Here is a 13676-nt window from a genome sequence, read left to right on the forward strand (position 1 = left end):
TATACCCATGGGGATTCCAGGTTAGAATAGGTCCCCAGCAACCTAGGGTGGTCATAAGAGATGATCAAATGGATTGAGTGTGTATAGGTTCTATGACTGGGTTTGATAGCATGTTCTTATACCCTGATGACATGGATCATTTTTCAAAATATCAAACACTGGTCAGCCATAGAAACTAACCAACTAACTGTTTTAGCATGTTAAGTCCACTAGTCCTAATAATGATAACAGCAAAACCCTTAAAATGGCAAATTGCTACTAGTCCTTATGACACCTTAACTATTGGGCAGTTTGACAAGGACTACAGGACTGCTGGTCTGTCTGTTACAGACTTGATTATTTACAGGTCCCTGTCGCAGAGCTGGAATATTGCTGTATGTAGCGTTAAAAACAACAAACCTAAAGGGGAATAACTTCAGTAACAAGATAGGAAATTAAGTTTGGACATTGATACTTCACAAATATAGCATTATCATTATTATAGTAGGTGTAAACATTAACACCATATATAGAAATTACATTACTAACAACATATCCAAAGCACATGAAGCATGGACAAACATTTTTGTCTAAATTAGGAACATATTTATCATATGCTAAAGTGCAAGGAAAGCACAGAAGAGCTGATGCATGATCACAAATAGCTGTCACTTTCACACACACCCTACTGTGTGGGAAACAATGCTATATATTATTTATTGGAGTTTCATGGGTAGAAGATGGAACATAACAGTTTGGGTGAATTATCCCTCATTCACACTTTGTGTGTTCTTTATCGATTCTCCAGCTGTGGCAATTCAATCAATCGCTGAGCAGAGTGCCATTCAGCAGATGTGCCGAACGAAAGTTCTGATCCATATCCTCTCCTGTCAATCGCTGATTCTGAGCAAGGCTTATCCTTATTGACTTTCTAAACGCAAAGATTCCACACCTCCTGTTTTTCTCCAATTGTGTCACGTTCACCCCACAACCCCTTGTGTTATAGTGCAGACGTATTTCCTTTATACCGAGCGAGAAATGTATGGCGAAGAAAAAGGCCAAGAAATGTGTCATTTAAATGGTGTATCGTAATGCCATATAGGCCTAATCACTCACGGAGTGGGCGGGCCAACTTTGTGGATCCACACTGATTAAACGTCAAAACAGAAACACGTAACCATCACATGTATCTCAGTATAATTACCTGTACAGCTCTGTTAATTGTTGTAGATGCAGATCCTGCAAACTTTTTAAATTTTTGGCTCATTGAACTTAAATCCATCCTGGTATATTGGCTATGTGACTCACAACATGAAACCTGTCGACGTCTCAGGCAAAGCTGTACTTCCGGGATGCCCGCACTAAATAAACCTTCGGGTACGAAAATATAATTGGTGATGTATTCAGATTCACACCAAGTACGCCTTCATGTGATCATGTTATGCGCCAACCTGCACATTTTATAGCATTATTATAATAACAACTTGATTACCGTCAGTGCGAGTCTGCTCTGATACCATGGTGATGTTTCAAAATGGCGGCCACCGTTTTCATCGTTCAGAAATAAAGGAAGAGAATTTCTCACGCTTTGCAGCTTTATGCGGATATTTCTTTGTGACATTTGTCTATTTTCAAAAACGATGATATCTTTGTTCAGGTGTGGTAACGATATTTGCACTTAGATCTAGCAATGTGTATTGTTGAACAAAATTAACTCACTCACTTTGAAAATATTGTCAACATTGATGTTTACGAAATCACGTGAAGTAGAATCACGGACATTAACTGGATTGACATTGTTAGTAAAACCCGTTGTAGAATCAATTTAAACCTCAACATGTCATTTCAACAACAAACCAACTAAGCCTATAAAAAATATGAAATACACCATAGTCCTACCAAATATTCATGCTTCACGTGAATGACAGTTAATGTACATGAAAAACATGAAATTCATCAAATGAATTTGGGTGAAAATCAAATAATCAATTGAAGCCAAATGGAGGAATGAAATTGAGTAGAACACCAAATACAGGTTGTTCACACTGATGATATACCCTGTGAACGTCTGGGTTAGCATTGGTCTTCAGCAACCCATGCTTGTCATAGGAGGTGATTACTGGGATCGGCTGGTCAGGCTTACTGACTTGGTTGATGATGTTGTCATATCCCAATTATGTAGATCAATGCTCATGATATCAATCACTAAATAGTCTGGCCCAGACTCAATTATTTACGGACTGCCAGCATATAGCTGAACTATTTCTGAGTGCACCTTTTTCAAACAACAAACAAACACACTGATATATATACATTTTATGATGTAACAATGGTGTTAAACAATTTCACTTTTACTGTCAGGCTGGTCGTGAGGTGATAAGGTGATGAGGAGAGCCTAGACAGCAATATGGGTACATTGTCGAGGATGCCAGGTCATGCTGACCTTGTTGTTGACGAGACTTCATGTGGCCCACTGTGTCAGCACCCTGCTTGCTGGGCATCCAATCAGAGACAAGAGAAGGGATTTCCAATCAAAAAGGAAAAACAACCATCAACACCTGGAAATGATCTCGGTAGGATAAAATGGAATTTTACATATGTTGAGTGCCGATCCATTGTAGGAATCAGATCCATGGGTGATTATTTCATCCATGTAACATTTATGAGTCAATTGTTGTATAATGTCATTTCAGTGATGAGGTCATTTTCGTATTGGGTTTAGAGTCGGATCTACATATAGCACCTTTTGTTCCGTGCTACTATATGGGTTTTCTTTAACAAACCAACTTACCGATAATTTCCTTTTTCAATCTTTTCAGAGTTGCCTACACAGGCAATCTACAACATTCTGGAGGACTTTGGGGAAGATCCCCATGATCGTTTCCCAGCAAAATGTAGTGGCCGGCCAGCACATGAGAGGGTGACATCTTCCCTACCAGCTCTGCCAACATCTGCCACACAAGCAAGGTAAACTTAAGATCAGGAAAGGTTACTAGTACCCATTATATGTTGTAGCAGTATGACAAGGGGTATATAGGTGGTTTTATGCATCCCACATTAGGTGTCATACCATAACCACATATACCTTATTCGACGTAATAAGCGCCCAGGCGTTCTCAAAATTAGAAATAGGGGGCTCTTATCAGAAAAAATGTTGGTGAAAGAGTTGAAAAATCATAAATTTTGTGGTTTATGCTGACAGCCTGAAATGATATAAAAGAAAAGTCTATGCGTATTATACACGACAGATATATTTTTGCATATAAGACACAGGTGCGTATTATACACGAATAAATAAGTCTTGTGTACAGTGATCAATCGGAAGGGTGCTAATTGGGATTGTTCACTGGCCAATATATAAGCAAATATCAGCGTTGATGCTTATTAGAGCGGGCTGCTTATTACGTCGACTACGGTACCTCGAGTGATACTGCTAAAAAATTCACATCTTGCCAACATATGTCAAAATTAAAAATTGACAGAAAACAGCTGTTTGAACGTGACCTTCAATGACTCGTGAACAACATTTCTCAAGATCATGTCAACCAATCAGACCTCATCATTCTAACATGAAGGTAAATTTGTAAACAAGATTTGGTTCCATGTGTATTTTAGTTCCAGCGGAACTTTTACTGCCAAATATTTGTTCCTTTGGAGGTGCATATCGCGTCAAATATTAGTTCCTGTCACACTACAATTCACCAGTATATTATTTCAGCTTGAAGACATGTGACCCAACCCCAGCCATCACCAGCAGCAGCCGTGAGTCTCTGGAGTCACAGAAGAAGTCGAGGATGCGGATGGTGGAGGTGCAAGAGGTGTTTGACGTCGACGACCTCAACAACCAGTGGGACGAGACCTTCCTCACCCGGCAGTATTATGTGTGGGTCCCAAACCCGAAAAAAGCTGGACGCAAGCAGAAGACGCTTGACCCACTTGATAAGTAAGTACTAAATGTAAAATGATGCAATCTCCCGATGTTATTGTAAATAAACTTTTGCTTATTAGCCACTTCATCAGGAGGTGATAGGGGCACGGGTGGACTATTCATCTACTGAACATTGCAGTTCGCTGTGACATGCCGCCTTTAAAGGGGAAGTGTAAACACAAAAATCGTGTTTTTTCTTATCTTAAACAAAATGCAATCTTGCAAATATACTGAACAACAAAAGTTCCTTTGACATTGAATAAGATTTAATGTAAAGTTATGTTTTTTACCAAATCTGAAACAATTTCGGATTGCATCAGATAAAAGACTCCTGTAAGTGTTCAAATGGTTTAATTTGCCATACTGACTTCAGAAAAATGCGTGATTTCATAAAAAAACATGAACATGCTAAAATGTCAATTTACAAATCAATAGCGTGTGTGTCCACCTCTGGTTGCGATGCAAGCAACACATCTTCGTCTGGAATGGACCATGCATCGCACAAAGTCCTGTGGGATATCTGTCCATATCTGCTGGAGCAAATTCCTGGTGTGTCTGTGGAACACATGGTTGACGCCGAAGGCGCCAATCGATCTCATCCCACATGTGCTCGATTGGTGAGAGATCAGGGGAGTGATCTGGCCAGGGGATGACATTCACGTTGTTTTGTTGAAGATCTTCCTGAACAAATCGAGCAATATGAGGCCGGGCGTTGTCATGTTGATAGGTAATGCCTGGGCCATGATGATGCAAAAACGGTAGATGATCTCGGAGCGCTGTCCATAGAGATTTCCCTCTACCACTATCAAAGGGGTCCTCTGTCTTGCTGTAATCCCTTCCCATACCATAACGCTGCCGCCCCCAAACCGAACTTCTTCCATGACACAATGATTGACGTAACGTTCACCTCGACTTCGGTACACTCGAATCCACCCATCGCTGTGGCTGAGGTGAAAACAAGACTCGTCAGTGAAAAGAATGTGTCCCTACTGCATGGCCGTCCAGTGTAGACGCTGTCTGCACCACTGTAGACGTGCTTGACAGTGGTTTCCTATCAAAATGGGACGTCTGGCAGGGTCTTCTGGCGACAATCCCTGCACATCTGAGGCGACGACGTACAGTTTGTGAAGATATTCGTCGAAGGCCAGGGATGCTTCTTGCAGTCACTGTTGCTGGCTGGAATCGATTTCGCAGGTGTGTTTGTTTGAATCCAGTTGTCTTGTCAATTATTGGTTATGCGTGGCCTGCCACTCTGAGGATGGTCTCTGACTGCATTCGTCTGTTGCCAACGTTGCCATAAACACCAAATGGTGTTTCTGTGGACGTTAAATTGTCTTGCAGCATCACGTTGACTCGATCCTGCTTCAAGCATTCCAATGGCTCGCAGACACTCATTTTGGGACAGGCGTGTCATTTCGTAATGTTGAATAATTGCGTAATTTTGTTGTTTTTCTGAGTGGTTGTTGTCAGCACTGTGCTGAACAATGCATATGTAATCCCGTTAACGCACATGTTTTTATACCCATTCTTGGGTAGTGAAATGCATGGGGCTTGCATAAAAGTCAACTTTTGCTTGGAATGCATGCTTTTCTGTAGCAGTTGCATTTTTGTGACTTGATTCCATATATGTACTACAATATTGAAAACCAAACTTTACTTGTTTGAAAAATAAACGAAAATATTGGTGTCACAGGAACTTTTGTTGTTGAGTATAGTTAATATCAAGATGCGGTTTTGTTGTTTTTTCTCCACTGCACCACAGACACTGGCTGCACCACATACTTTTCTAGACAAACAAAAGATCATGATCTCAGACAATCTTAGTTACTTGCTGTTTTCATGGAATTTTATGTCTTGCAAATGAAAAGATTTTGACCAAGTCCCTAAAAACATTGTTCCGATCTACCATCCAACCTGGCAACTTCCTGGCCTCACTCGACCTCCAGGATGCCTACTTACATGTCCCCATTGTTCCGGCACACCATCAGTATCTCTGGTTTATTTTCATGACCAGAGGAAAGTCCTTCTCTCCCCATCTTCCCGAGGCAAGTGAGTTAACTGACTATAAAAGTCCAGTTTCCACCCTTGCTGAACTAGGCTGGTATTATGGAGTTACATTTTGGCTGGACTAACGAGTCTATGCATAGTCCAATCAAAACCGCGCACCGAAATCGAAATCCAGTTCGTTAACTGTCATGCAGATTTCGGTCGACTGCAGGATTTGCAAAGCATGTGCACCGCTAACTCGTTGTCAACAGATATTTTCTAAATCTTTTCATGCTTTTAATCAAGGTGCTCACGTGATTTGATGCACTTCGCGACGTAAGACTCGTATTATCACAATATAGATCTTGATTATCAATCAGTTCGTCTTGACTGGGCGCCACCGTTTTGTTTGAAGCAAATGCAAGTGATACGAGAGGTTGAATCTGATTGGTCAATAGTAGAGGCATAGAAAGGACATAACTCGTAATAGCCACTGGTGGCGCTACGATCGAGCCCAGAAATTCCAGCCTAGTTCGGCAAGGTTGGAAACTGGACTTTTAAAGTCAGTTAACTCTCTTGCCTCGGGAAGATGTTCTCTCCCAGCCTTGCTTCAACCTCGCCTCCATTGATGGAGACTTGAGTCGAACGTCGAACTTCATTCCCCCTCACCACCTGTTCTTGGATGCATCGAGCGACAGGCTTCAAGATTCTGGAAGCCCCGTTTCTCCACTAGAACATCAACTGTCTGGAATTTCAAGCAGTTATACTTGCCATTCAGACGTGGGGGATGATGTTGCGTCATGATAGCGACGGACAATGTCTCGGTCACTCATTCCATTAACCAGCTGGAATCCACTCACTCACAAAGTCTCCCTGACTTCACGTTCACATTCTATTGTCTCATAGACAACATCCCCTTGGAGGTGAGAGCTCATCACATTCCAGGCATTTTCAAAATTCTCGCAGCCACCCTATCTTACCTCAGTGAGTCTGCCCCCAACGAGGTGGCATTTACACCCAGATATTTTCCAGACCTTCGGCCATGCAAATGTCGACTTGTTCAACACACATTACATCCACCAGCTTCAGACGTTTGTATCATGACTCACTCTTCATCGAGTGGGACGGCCTACACGTGTATGCGTTTCCACATCCGGTGCTCCTTCTTTGTGTTCACCAGAAGCTGTCATCCACAGGGAACAACCAGAGTTGTGGGACCTACGCGTGTGGTCCATTTGCAGAACACATTGACAGCTAGGGGTTAATCTACAGCGGCGGCTGTTGCTATTCATCAAACACACAACCTTTCTAGAGCCTTCTTGTATGATCAGAAATGGTTATCTTTTGAGGCTTATTGTTGTCAAAATGATAAGGGTCTAACTGTGGCTTCTACTCTGTTCATAGCTGATTGCTTAGTCTTTTTATGTGAGACAAAAAATTGTCAGGCAGTACCATTGCCAGTTATGTCTCATCCATTAACTTGGTCCTTGGCGCCTCCCGTCCTACTTGTATGGACACTCCTGAACTCGCCGCTATCCTACGGGGTTACAGTAAAGCAAATTAGCGATTAAAGTCTTGACCTCCGACCTGGGACTTAGGACTGGTTCTACATCACCTCCTTGTTTCTCCCTACAAACCTCTCGCCTTTTACACAGAAAACTGCCTTTCTCCTGTCCTAGGCCACTGCGGCATGTGTCAGTAAACACCACGCCCTCGACGTCACCCAAATCAAGTTTGACTACTGTCCATGTGTGGAGGTACATCTAGGCCTCATGTGGGACTTTATTGCCAAAAATCAATTGCCTGGTCAGGCAGATCCCACTTTCACTATTGCCCCTATGTCTAACATTTTGGGGTCTTGTGACACAGAGGACTTCTCATGTGCTACATGATTTTATTGACGTCACTTGTCGTTTTCGGCATCAACGTAAATGCCTTTTCCTCCTGACCACCGAAGAGGGTCGCTGGAATATCTCCAAGAATACCCTGTCATTTTGGTTACATTCCACCATTCTTCAGGTTTACACCCTGGTTTCGATCTGCCTAGAGCTTCCCATTCACATAATATTCAGGCATTGGCGTCCACAATGGCACTACACACAAACAGCTCTGTCACAGACATGGTCCGAGGTTGTTTTGGGCGAACCGACTCATCTTTCACCAACTTCTTCCTCCAAGATCTGTCCGCTGAGGATGTCGAGAGAGTCAACCAGCTGGGTCCACTCGTTTTCGCACAACAACTTGTTGCCCTTCCCTCCCCATTGACAAATAGGAACGGAGCGCCTGCCATTTTGGACACCCACACTAGTACGCCAGCATGTTTGTCCTTTCTTTCTATGGAATGATCGCATTAAACTTTGTACTGAGGGTACTACAGTTCCCGATATTTCGAGTAACTACAGTTGCATCGTAATTTCAGACCCAGCCTTATATGTAATCAGGCATAGTGCTGATGTAATACGGGACTAGTGAAGTTGAACACACCCATGGTTTGAAGACAAAGTGACAGTCTAGTCTAGTCCGTGCTGAGATATGCAGTTGATCCTAACGTCCTTACGTCCTACTGGGGGATAATTGCATACTGCTGTGGAGGGATAAGTTAAAAATTTTAGGGAATCAGAGTATTGCCCTTATTTTTATACTTATCCTGACACAACAGATTATGACTGCCCACCCATTCATCCCCTCAACATTTTTGGGGGGCACAGGTGGCCCAGTCGTCTAAGGCGCCATGACTCTCAGTGCAGAGTTGCGTCCCTTGGGCATACCAGAAACCTATGATCAAGGGTTCGAATCCAGGTTCACCCTGATTATGTTTCTAGGTTTGTCAGCACCATACCCGTGCTCGTGGGTTTCACCGAAATGGTAAACGTCTGAGACCTGCTTCACTCCGTGCTTTCCTCCCACATTAAGCTGAGACGCTGTGATATAACCGAAATACTGTTAAAAGCGGTGTTAAACGCAACTCACTCACTCACTCAACATTTAGATCAACTCGTCACCTGTTTAAGGGCGATCATTGGAAAAAGTGATCAGTAGTACAGGAGCATGCTGGGAGCGAGGTGGTCGGAGGGTGTGTTCCGGTGATTATTGTTTGACTATATTCTACACTGTTATGTGATCGTAGCAAGAAAGAATATTGCATACTGTTGTGTCAGTATATAAATAAGGGGAATACTGTGATTCCCTATTATTAGTTATATATGTTAATACATTGTAATATGAATCAGGAAATGTTTAGTTCCAAATTGGGAATTTTAATTGACATTTGCTGTAAACTTTTGGCTGAATATCGGCCTCTGAGAAGGTCTAGATAAATCCCTGTCCTACTTTAATTAATTCTACGTATTTCGATCAGGTGATGTTGATTCTTTATGTCCATATGTTTCAGTATGTCAATCAGTAAACTATCCAGTCAACCACAGCCGATTCCTTCTAAAGATGTCACTGAACAATTGATCCCAGAGCAGATGGAGAGAGAGAGAGAGGAAGCCAGAGTGGTGAGTGAGAGAGATCGAGAGACAAAATGTTCTCTGTTATTAGAAACTTTAAGTAAAGCACTAGACAAATATTTGATCAAGTCATTTTGATATTTTGAAGATAATGTGTGGTGTTAGATTTATATGTGGATAGTTAGTGATGTGATTTCTGAATATGACAATCCTTTCTTTTAATAATGTTAGCATACTGACTGTTCCAAAACTAGTTTGAGGGATTAACTGGGCATATTTTAACATACAGTATGCCTCATCTTTAACTCAGTGTTAGACTTTTAGCACTGTTCTTGTTTAGTGATTCCTGTCTTGGTGCTAGTAAATTCAGTCTGTTTCATGTAGCTCTGTAGAAATATGGTTCATCCAATAATGTTTCTAGGTTTGTCAGCACCATACCTGTGCCCTTTGGGTTTACCAAAATGGTAAACGTCTTAGACCTGCATCACTTCGGGCTTACCTCCCACATTAAGCTGACACGCCGCGATATAACTGGAATACTACTCTTAGCGGCATTAAACCAAACATACTCACTCACTGTAGAAATATTTAAACAATGGTTTACAGACTCATTTAGTGTAAGGATGAGTTTACTAGAAAATATACAAATTAAAACAAAACTGAAAGTGATATGTGTAATTGAAGAGAGGCTTTTTTTAAGTCATTTGATATTAATGTTATCTAAAGAATTTTTATTTTTTTTGGAAATTAACCACTTTTATATTATTTGAATTTCGGCACCCTGTTACAAGGAAATAGATTGATCTTGTCCTGCTCAATAATTTCCTTAAAAGGGTTATACATGATATAAGTACAGCTTCACTTTGAAATTGTAATCAATGTTTTATTTTATTCATGTTATGTAATTTAGAATGTAATATCTGATAGTTTTAGCAAAACTGTTTGATTTCTTTGTAATTTTTAATTTGTAGCCTGAAATATAAGTTGTGTTATAAAATTTTCAATATAAAAAATAATAGACAATGTCAGTACATGTATAATATAAGTTTTGCATTTAGGCGATTAATGTTTTTTTAGCTAGTTCACAGAATTATTTTTTTTGTACAATGTTCAACGTTTTCCTGTCTAATTGACTGCGCTACCAGATATGTCTTGAAAGGGCAGTAGCTCTGTCAAACTCTATGGTGAACTCATTGTTATGTATTTGGTATTTCGCAGTGAATCCTCTTTTCAACACAAACTAATCTGAAGGATATTTCATGTTAAAATATTCTTTTATCAGAAAAGTAATTTCAATTTTGTTTTTACTTTACTGTTTTTCATGTCGGCAGTTCTGTAAACCAACACAAAAGAAATAAGTTGCCTAATGTGCTGTGTGTGTAGTTAGCATGTATTATTCGGGATAGTTTGTATAGGATATTGTTTAAGAATAGACCGTGTATTGTTCTAATTTTTTACCTTCCAGTTTGATGGTTTCCCTGTTCTGAAGGTAGAGGGCACTTCAGTGTTAAACTGAAGCTCTAAGCTGCTTCTTCTCAAAAGTTCTTCTTACACTTTAGCTTCATCTATAACGACTGTCCCAAACTTACTAACGTCCTGTCATAGAGTCACGCATTGCTTCAACCAATTTTCTAGTTTCAGATGGCACACTTTCATAGTCGAGACATTTCAGATTGCACACCCAATGACATAACATTTTCTTTGCTTTTTCCCTGAAACAGTGCCCCATTGCGATCTCAGGGGAGAAGCTCCCATGAACCAGACAGTCAGGCAGGTGACCTATAGATATTGCCTGCCCATCTTCAAAGTTACCTGCCCGTATTCAGACATAATTAATATTGAATATTCCTAAAACAAGAGACAAATCGCATCTTGATTCAGTTGAAAAAATGCAAAAAATTAATTGAGATTCTATGTGGAGTAATAATAAAACTGAATGCGTAAGTACTCATAAAATTATCTGCCAGTTGGGCAGGCTGAGGACAATTTCATGCAGCCTGACAGAAATGTTGCCAGCCGTGGGCAGGCGGGCAGGCAGTTATTTCAGACAGTGCCGCTCTACCTGGTTATTGTTATTACAATTAACTCCCTGTGAGAATTGGTCCCCAGCAACTTCCGATGGTTGCAAGAGGTGGAGCAGGTGGTCAGGCTTTTTGACTTGTTGAGTGCCTCATCGTACCCTGACAACATGGATGGTCAGAGTGGACAAGCGGTCAAAAGCACCAGGCTAACAAGCACCACGTGCTGAAATCATATCCTGCTAGTGACCTGGTTGTTACAGACCGCTGCATATAGCTGGAATATTGCTGAGTGGAGTGTTAAACAAATAAACAAATAAAAAAACAAACAAACAAACAACAATGTTTACAGGTCTTTATAGTGTTGTCACTACCCCTACTGTACAATTCATTCACCCTGTGCGCTCAAAGGAACCCACTCATCTGATGGTAGATGACGAGATGGTGGAAACATGAATTACGTTCATTCACCCATAATACAAGTTTCAAAATGTATGGTGTCACCGTCAGCAATGGACTTAGTTCAAATGTCCTCTGTTCACCCAGCAGGGAATGGGTACCTGATATGTGAGATGGATGTAAAACCCAACTAGCGTCCATAGGCAGCTTGGGTTGTATAATCCCAGTGTTTGAGAATGATAACAGATCCACTAGTTGGGGAACAAATAACCATTTGAGCAGATACTAGTACCTGGATAAATGCGGTATATAAATGTATGATACAATATAATAACAATAATTGTTGCTAATGATATCAATCAGTGGATTGTCTGGACCATGTTTAGAGCTGTCATAGAGCTGGAATATTGTTTAGTGTTTTGTAAAACAACAAACATTATAGTGGACTAGTATGAGGATCTGATGGTTACAGGCTGATTGTGAATATAGGTGCTCATGATATCAACCACTGGTTTCCTTGGCTCTCAATTCTTATTCACATGACTGCTCAAATATTGTTGACTGCAGCATTAAACAACATTCATTCACTCACCATCTCATTCTACCAGGTACCCAGGCTCGTGGGGTAGCCTTGTGGATAAAGCTCGTCACATCGAAGTCCTGGGTTCGATTCCCCACTAAAGTACAATGTGTGAAGCCCATTTCTGGTGTCCACAGCTGTGATATTGCTGAAATATTGCTAAAAGCGGCGTAAAACCAAACTCACTCACTAACTACCAGGTACTGGGTGAACAGAGGCATATTTCAAACAAAGCTACTTGCTATATGTGTCCCATTGTGGGGCAGGACCAAAGTCCCTTAAACTCGCAGGAGTCAAGCTCCTGAATGCAGACAACCATCCAACTACTCTCGGCAACCAACATTAACTTCACCTGGTTTGTGGCCTGCGCGTTGTGCACAGGACCACAGGCCACCACAATAGCCTGATTTCATTAGCAAGGTTGAAGTCGCTACATATATCCCAAGTTTTCTATACCAAATGCAGCACTGGATATGTCCCAAGGCTCCTGTGTTTGTTTCCCTGTGGGGAGTTCTGGACAGAATATGTCCCAGGACTCCTGTGTTTGTTTCCCTGTGGGGAGTTCTGGACAGAATATGTCCCAGGACTCCTGTGTTTGTTTCCCTGTGGGGAGTTCTGGGCAGAATATGTCCCAAGGCTCCTGTGTTTGTTTCCCTGTGGGGAGTTTGGGGCAGAATATGTCCCAAGGCTCCTGTGTTTGTTTCCCTGTGGGGAGTTCTGGGCAGAATATGTCCCAAGGCTCCTGTGTTTGTTTCCCTGTGGGGAGTTCTGGACAGAATATGTCCCAGGACTCCTGTGTTTGTTTCCCTGTGGGGAGTTCTGGGCAGAATATGTCCCAGGACTCCTGTGTTTGTTTCCCTGTGGGGAGTTCTGGGCAGAATATGTCCCAAGGCTCCTGTGTTTGTTTCCCTGTGGGGAGTTTGGGGCAGAATATGTCCCAAGGCTCCTGTGTTTGTTTCCCTGTGGGGAGTTCTGGGCAGAATATGTCCCAGGACTCCTGTGTTTGTTTCCCTGTGGGGAATTCTGGGCAGAATATGTCCCAAGGCTCCTGTGTTTGTTTCCCTGTGGGGAGTTTGGGGCAGAATATGTCCCAAGGCTCCTGTGTTTGTTTCCCTGTGGGGAGTTCTGGGCAGAATATATCCCAGGACTCCTGTGTTTGTTTCCCTGTGGGGAGTTCTGGACAGAATATGTCCCAGGACTCCTGTGTTTGTTTCCCTGTGGGGAGTTCTGGGCAGAATATGTCCCAAGGCTCCTGTGTTTGTTTCCCTGTGGGGAGTTTGGGGCAGAACAGGTCCCAAGGATCCTGTGTTGTTTTCCGATGGGGAGTTTTGGGC

At 41.8% G+C, this 13676-nt stretch overlaps 2 protein-coding genes across 10 annotated transcripts in view; one reads left to right on the top strand and one right to left on the bottom strand.

Annotated features, from left to right (window-relative positions):
• LOC124149063 (endophilin-B1-like) overlaps positions 1-1324 on the bottom strand; it is a 61802-nt gene extending 60478 nt beyond the window's left edge. For all 8 annotated transcript variants that reach the window (XM_046520421.2, XM_046520420.2, XM_046520418.2 and 5 more), the window contains exon 1: positions 1184-1324. In XM_046520421.2, the coding sequence (XP_046376377.1) occupies positions 1184-1261 (78 nt within the window). In that variant the 5' untranslated portion in view covers positions 1262-1324. The remainder of the gene's footprint in view (positions 1-1183) is intronic.
• Positions 1325-1498: 174 nt separating this feature from the next.
• The window catches only part of LOC124149065, a 47485-nt gene continuing 35307 nt past the window's right edge, over positions 1499-13676 (top strand). Inside the window, exons 1-6 of one of the 2 annotated variants that reach the window (XM_046520422.2) lie at positions 1499-1636; positions 2341-2552; positions 2799-2946; positions 3698-3922; positions 9285-9393; positions 10811-10834. In XM_046520422.2, coding sequence (XP_046376378.2) covers positions 2387-2552; positions 2799-2946; positions 3698-3922; positions 9285-9393; positions 10811-10834 — 672 coding nt within the window. In that variant the 5' untranslated portion in view covers positions 1499-1636; positions 2341-2386. The remainder of the gene's footprint in view (positions 1637-2340; positions 2553-2798; positions 2947-3697; positions 3923-9284; positions 9394-10810; positions 10835-13676) is intronic. The other variant, XM_046520423.2, reaches the window with a different exon arrangement.

The sequence above is a fragment of the Haliotis rufescens genome, unplaced genomic scaffold, assembly GCF_023055435.1.
Source record: "Haliotis rufescens isolate VD_foot unplaced genomic scaffold, xgHalRufe1.0.p SCAF_8, whole genome shotgun sequence".
Classification (NCBI taxonomy): domain Eukaryota; kingdom Metazoa; phylum Mollusca; class Gastropoda; order Lepetellida; family Haliotidae; genus Haliotis; species Haliotis rufescens.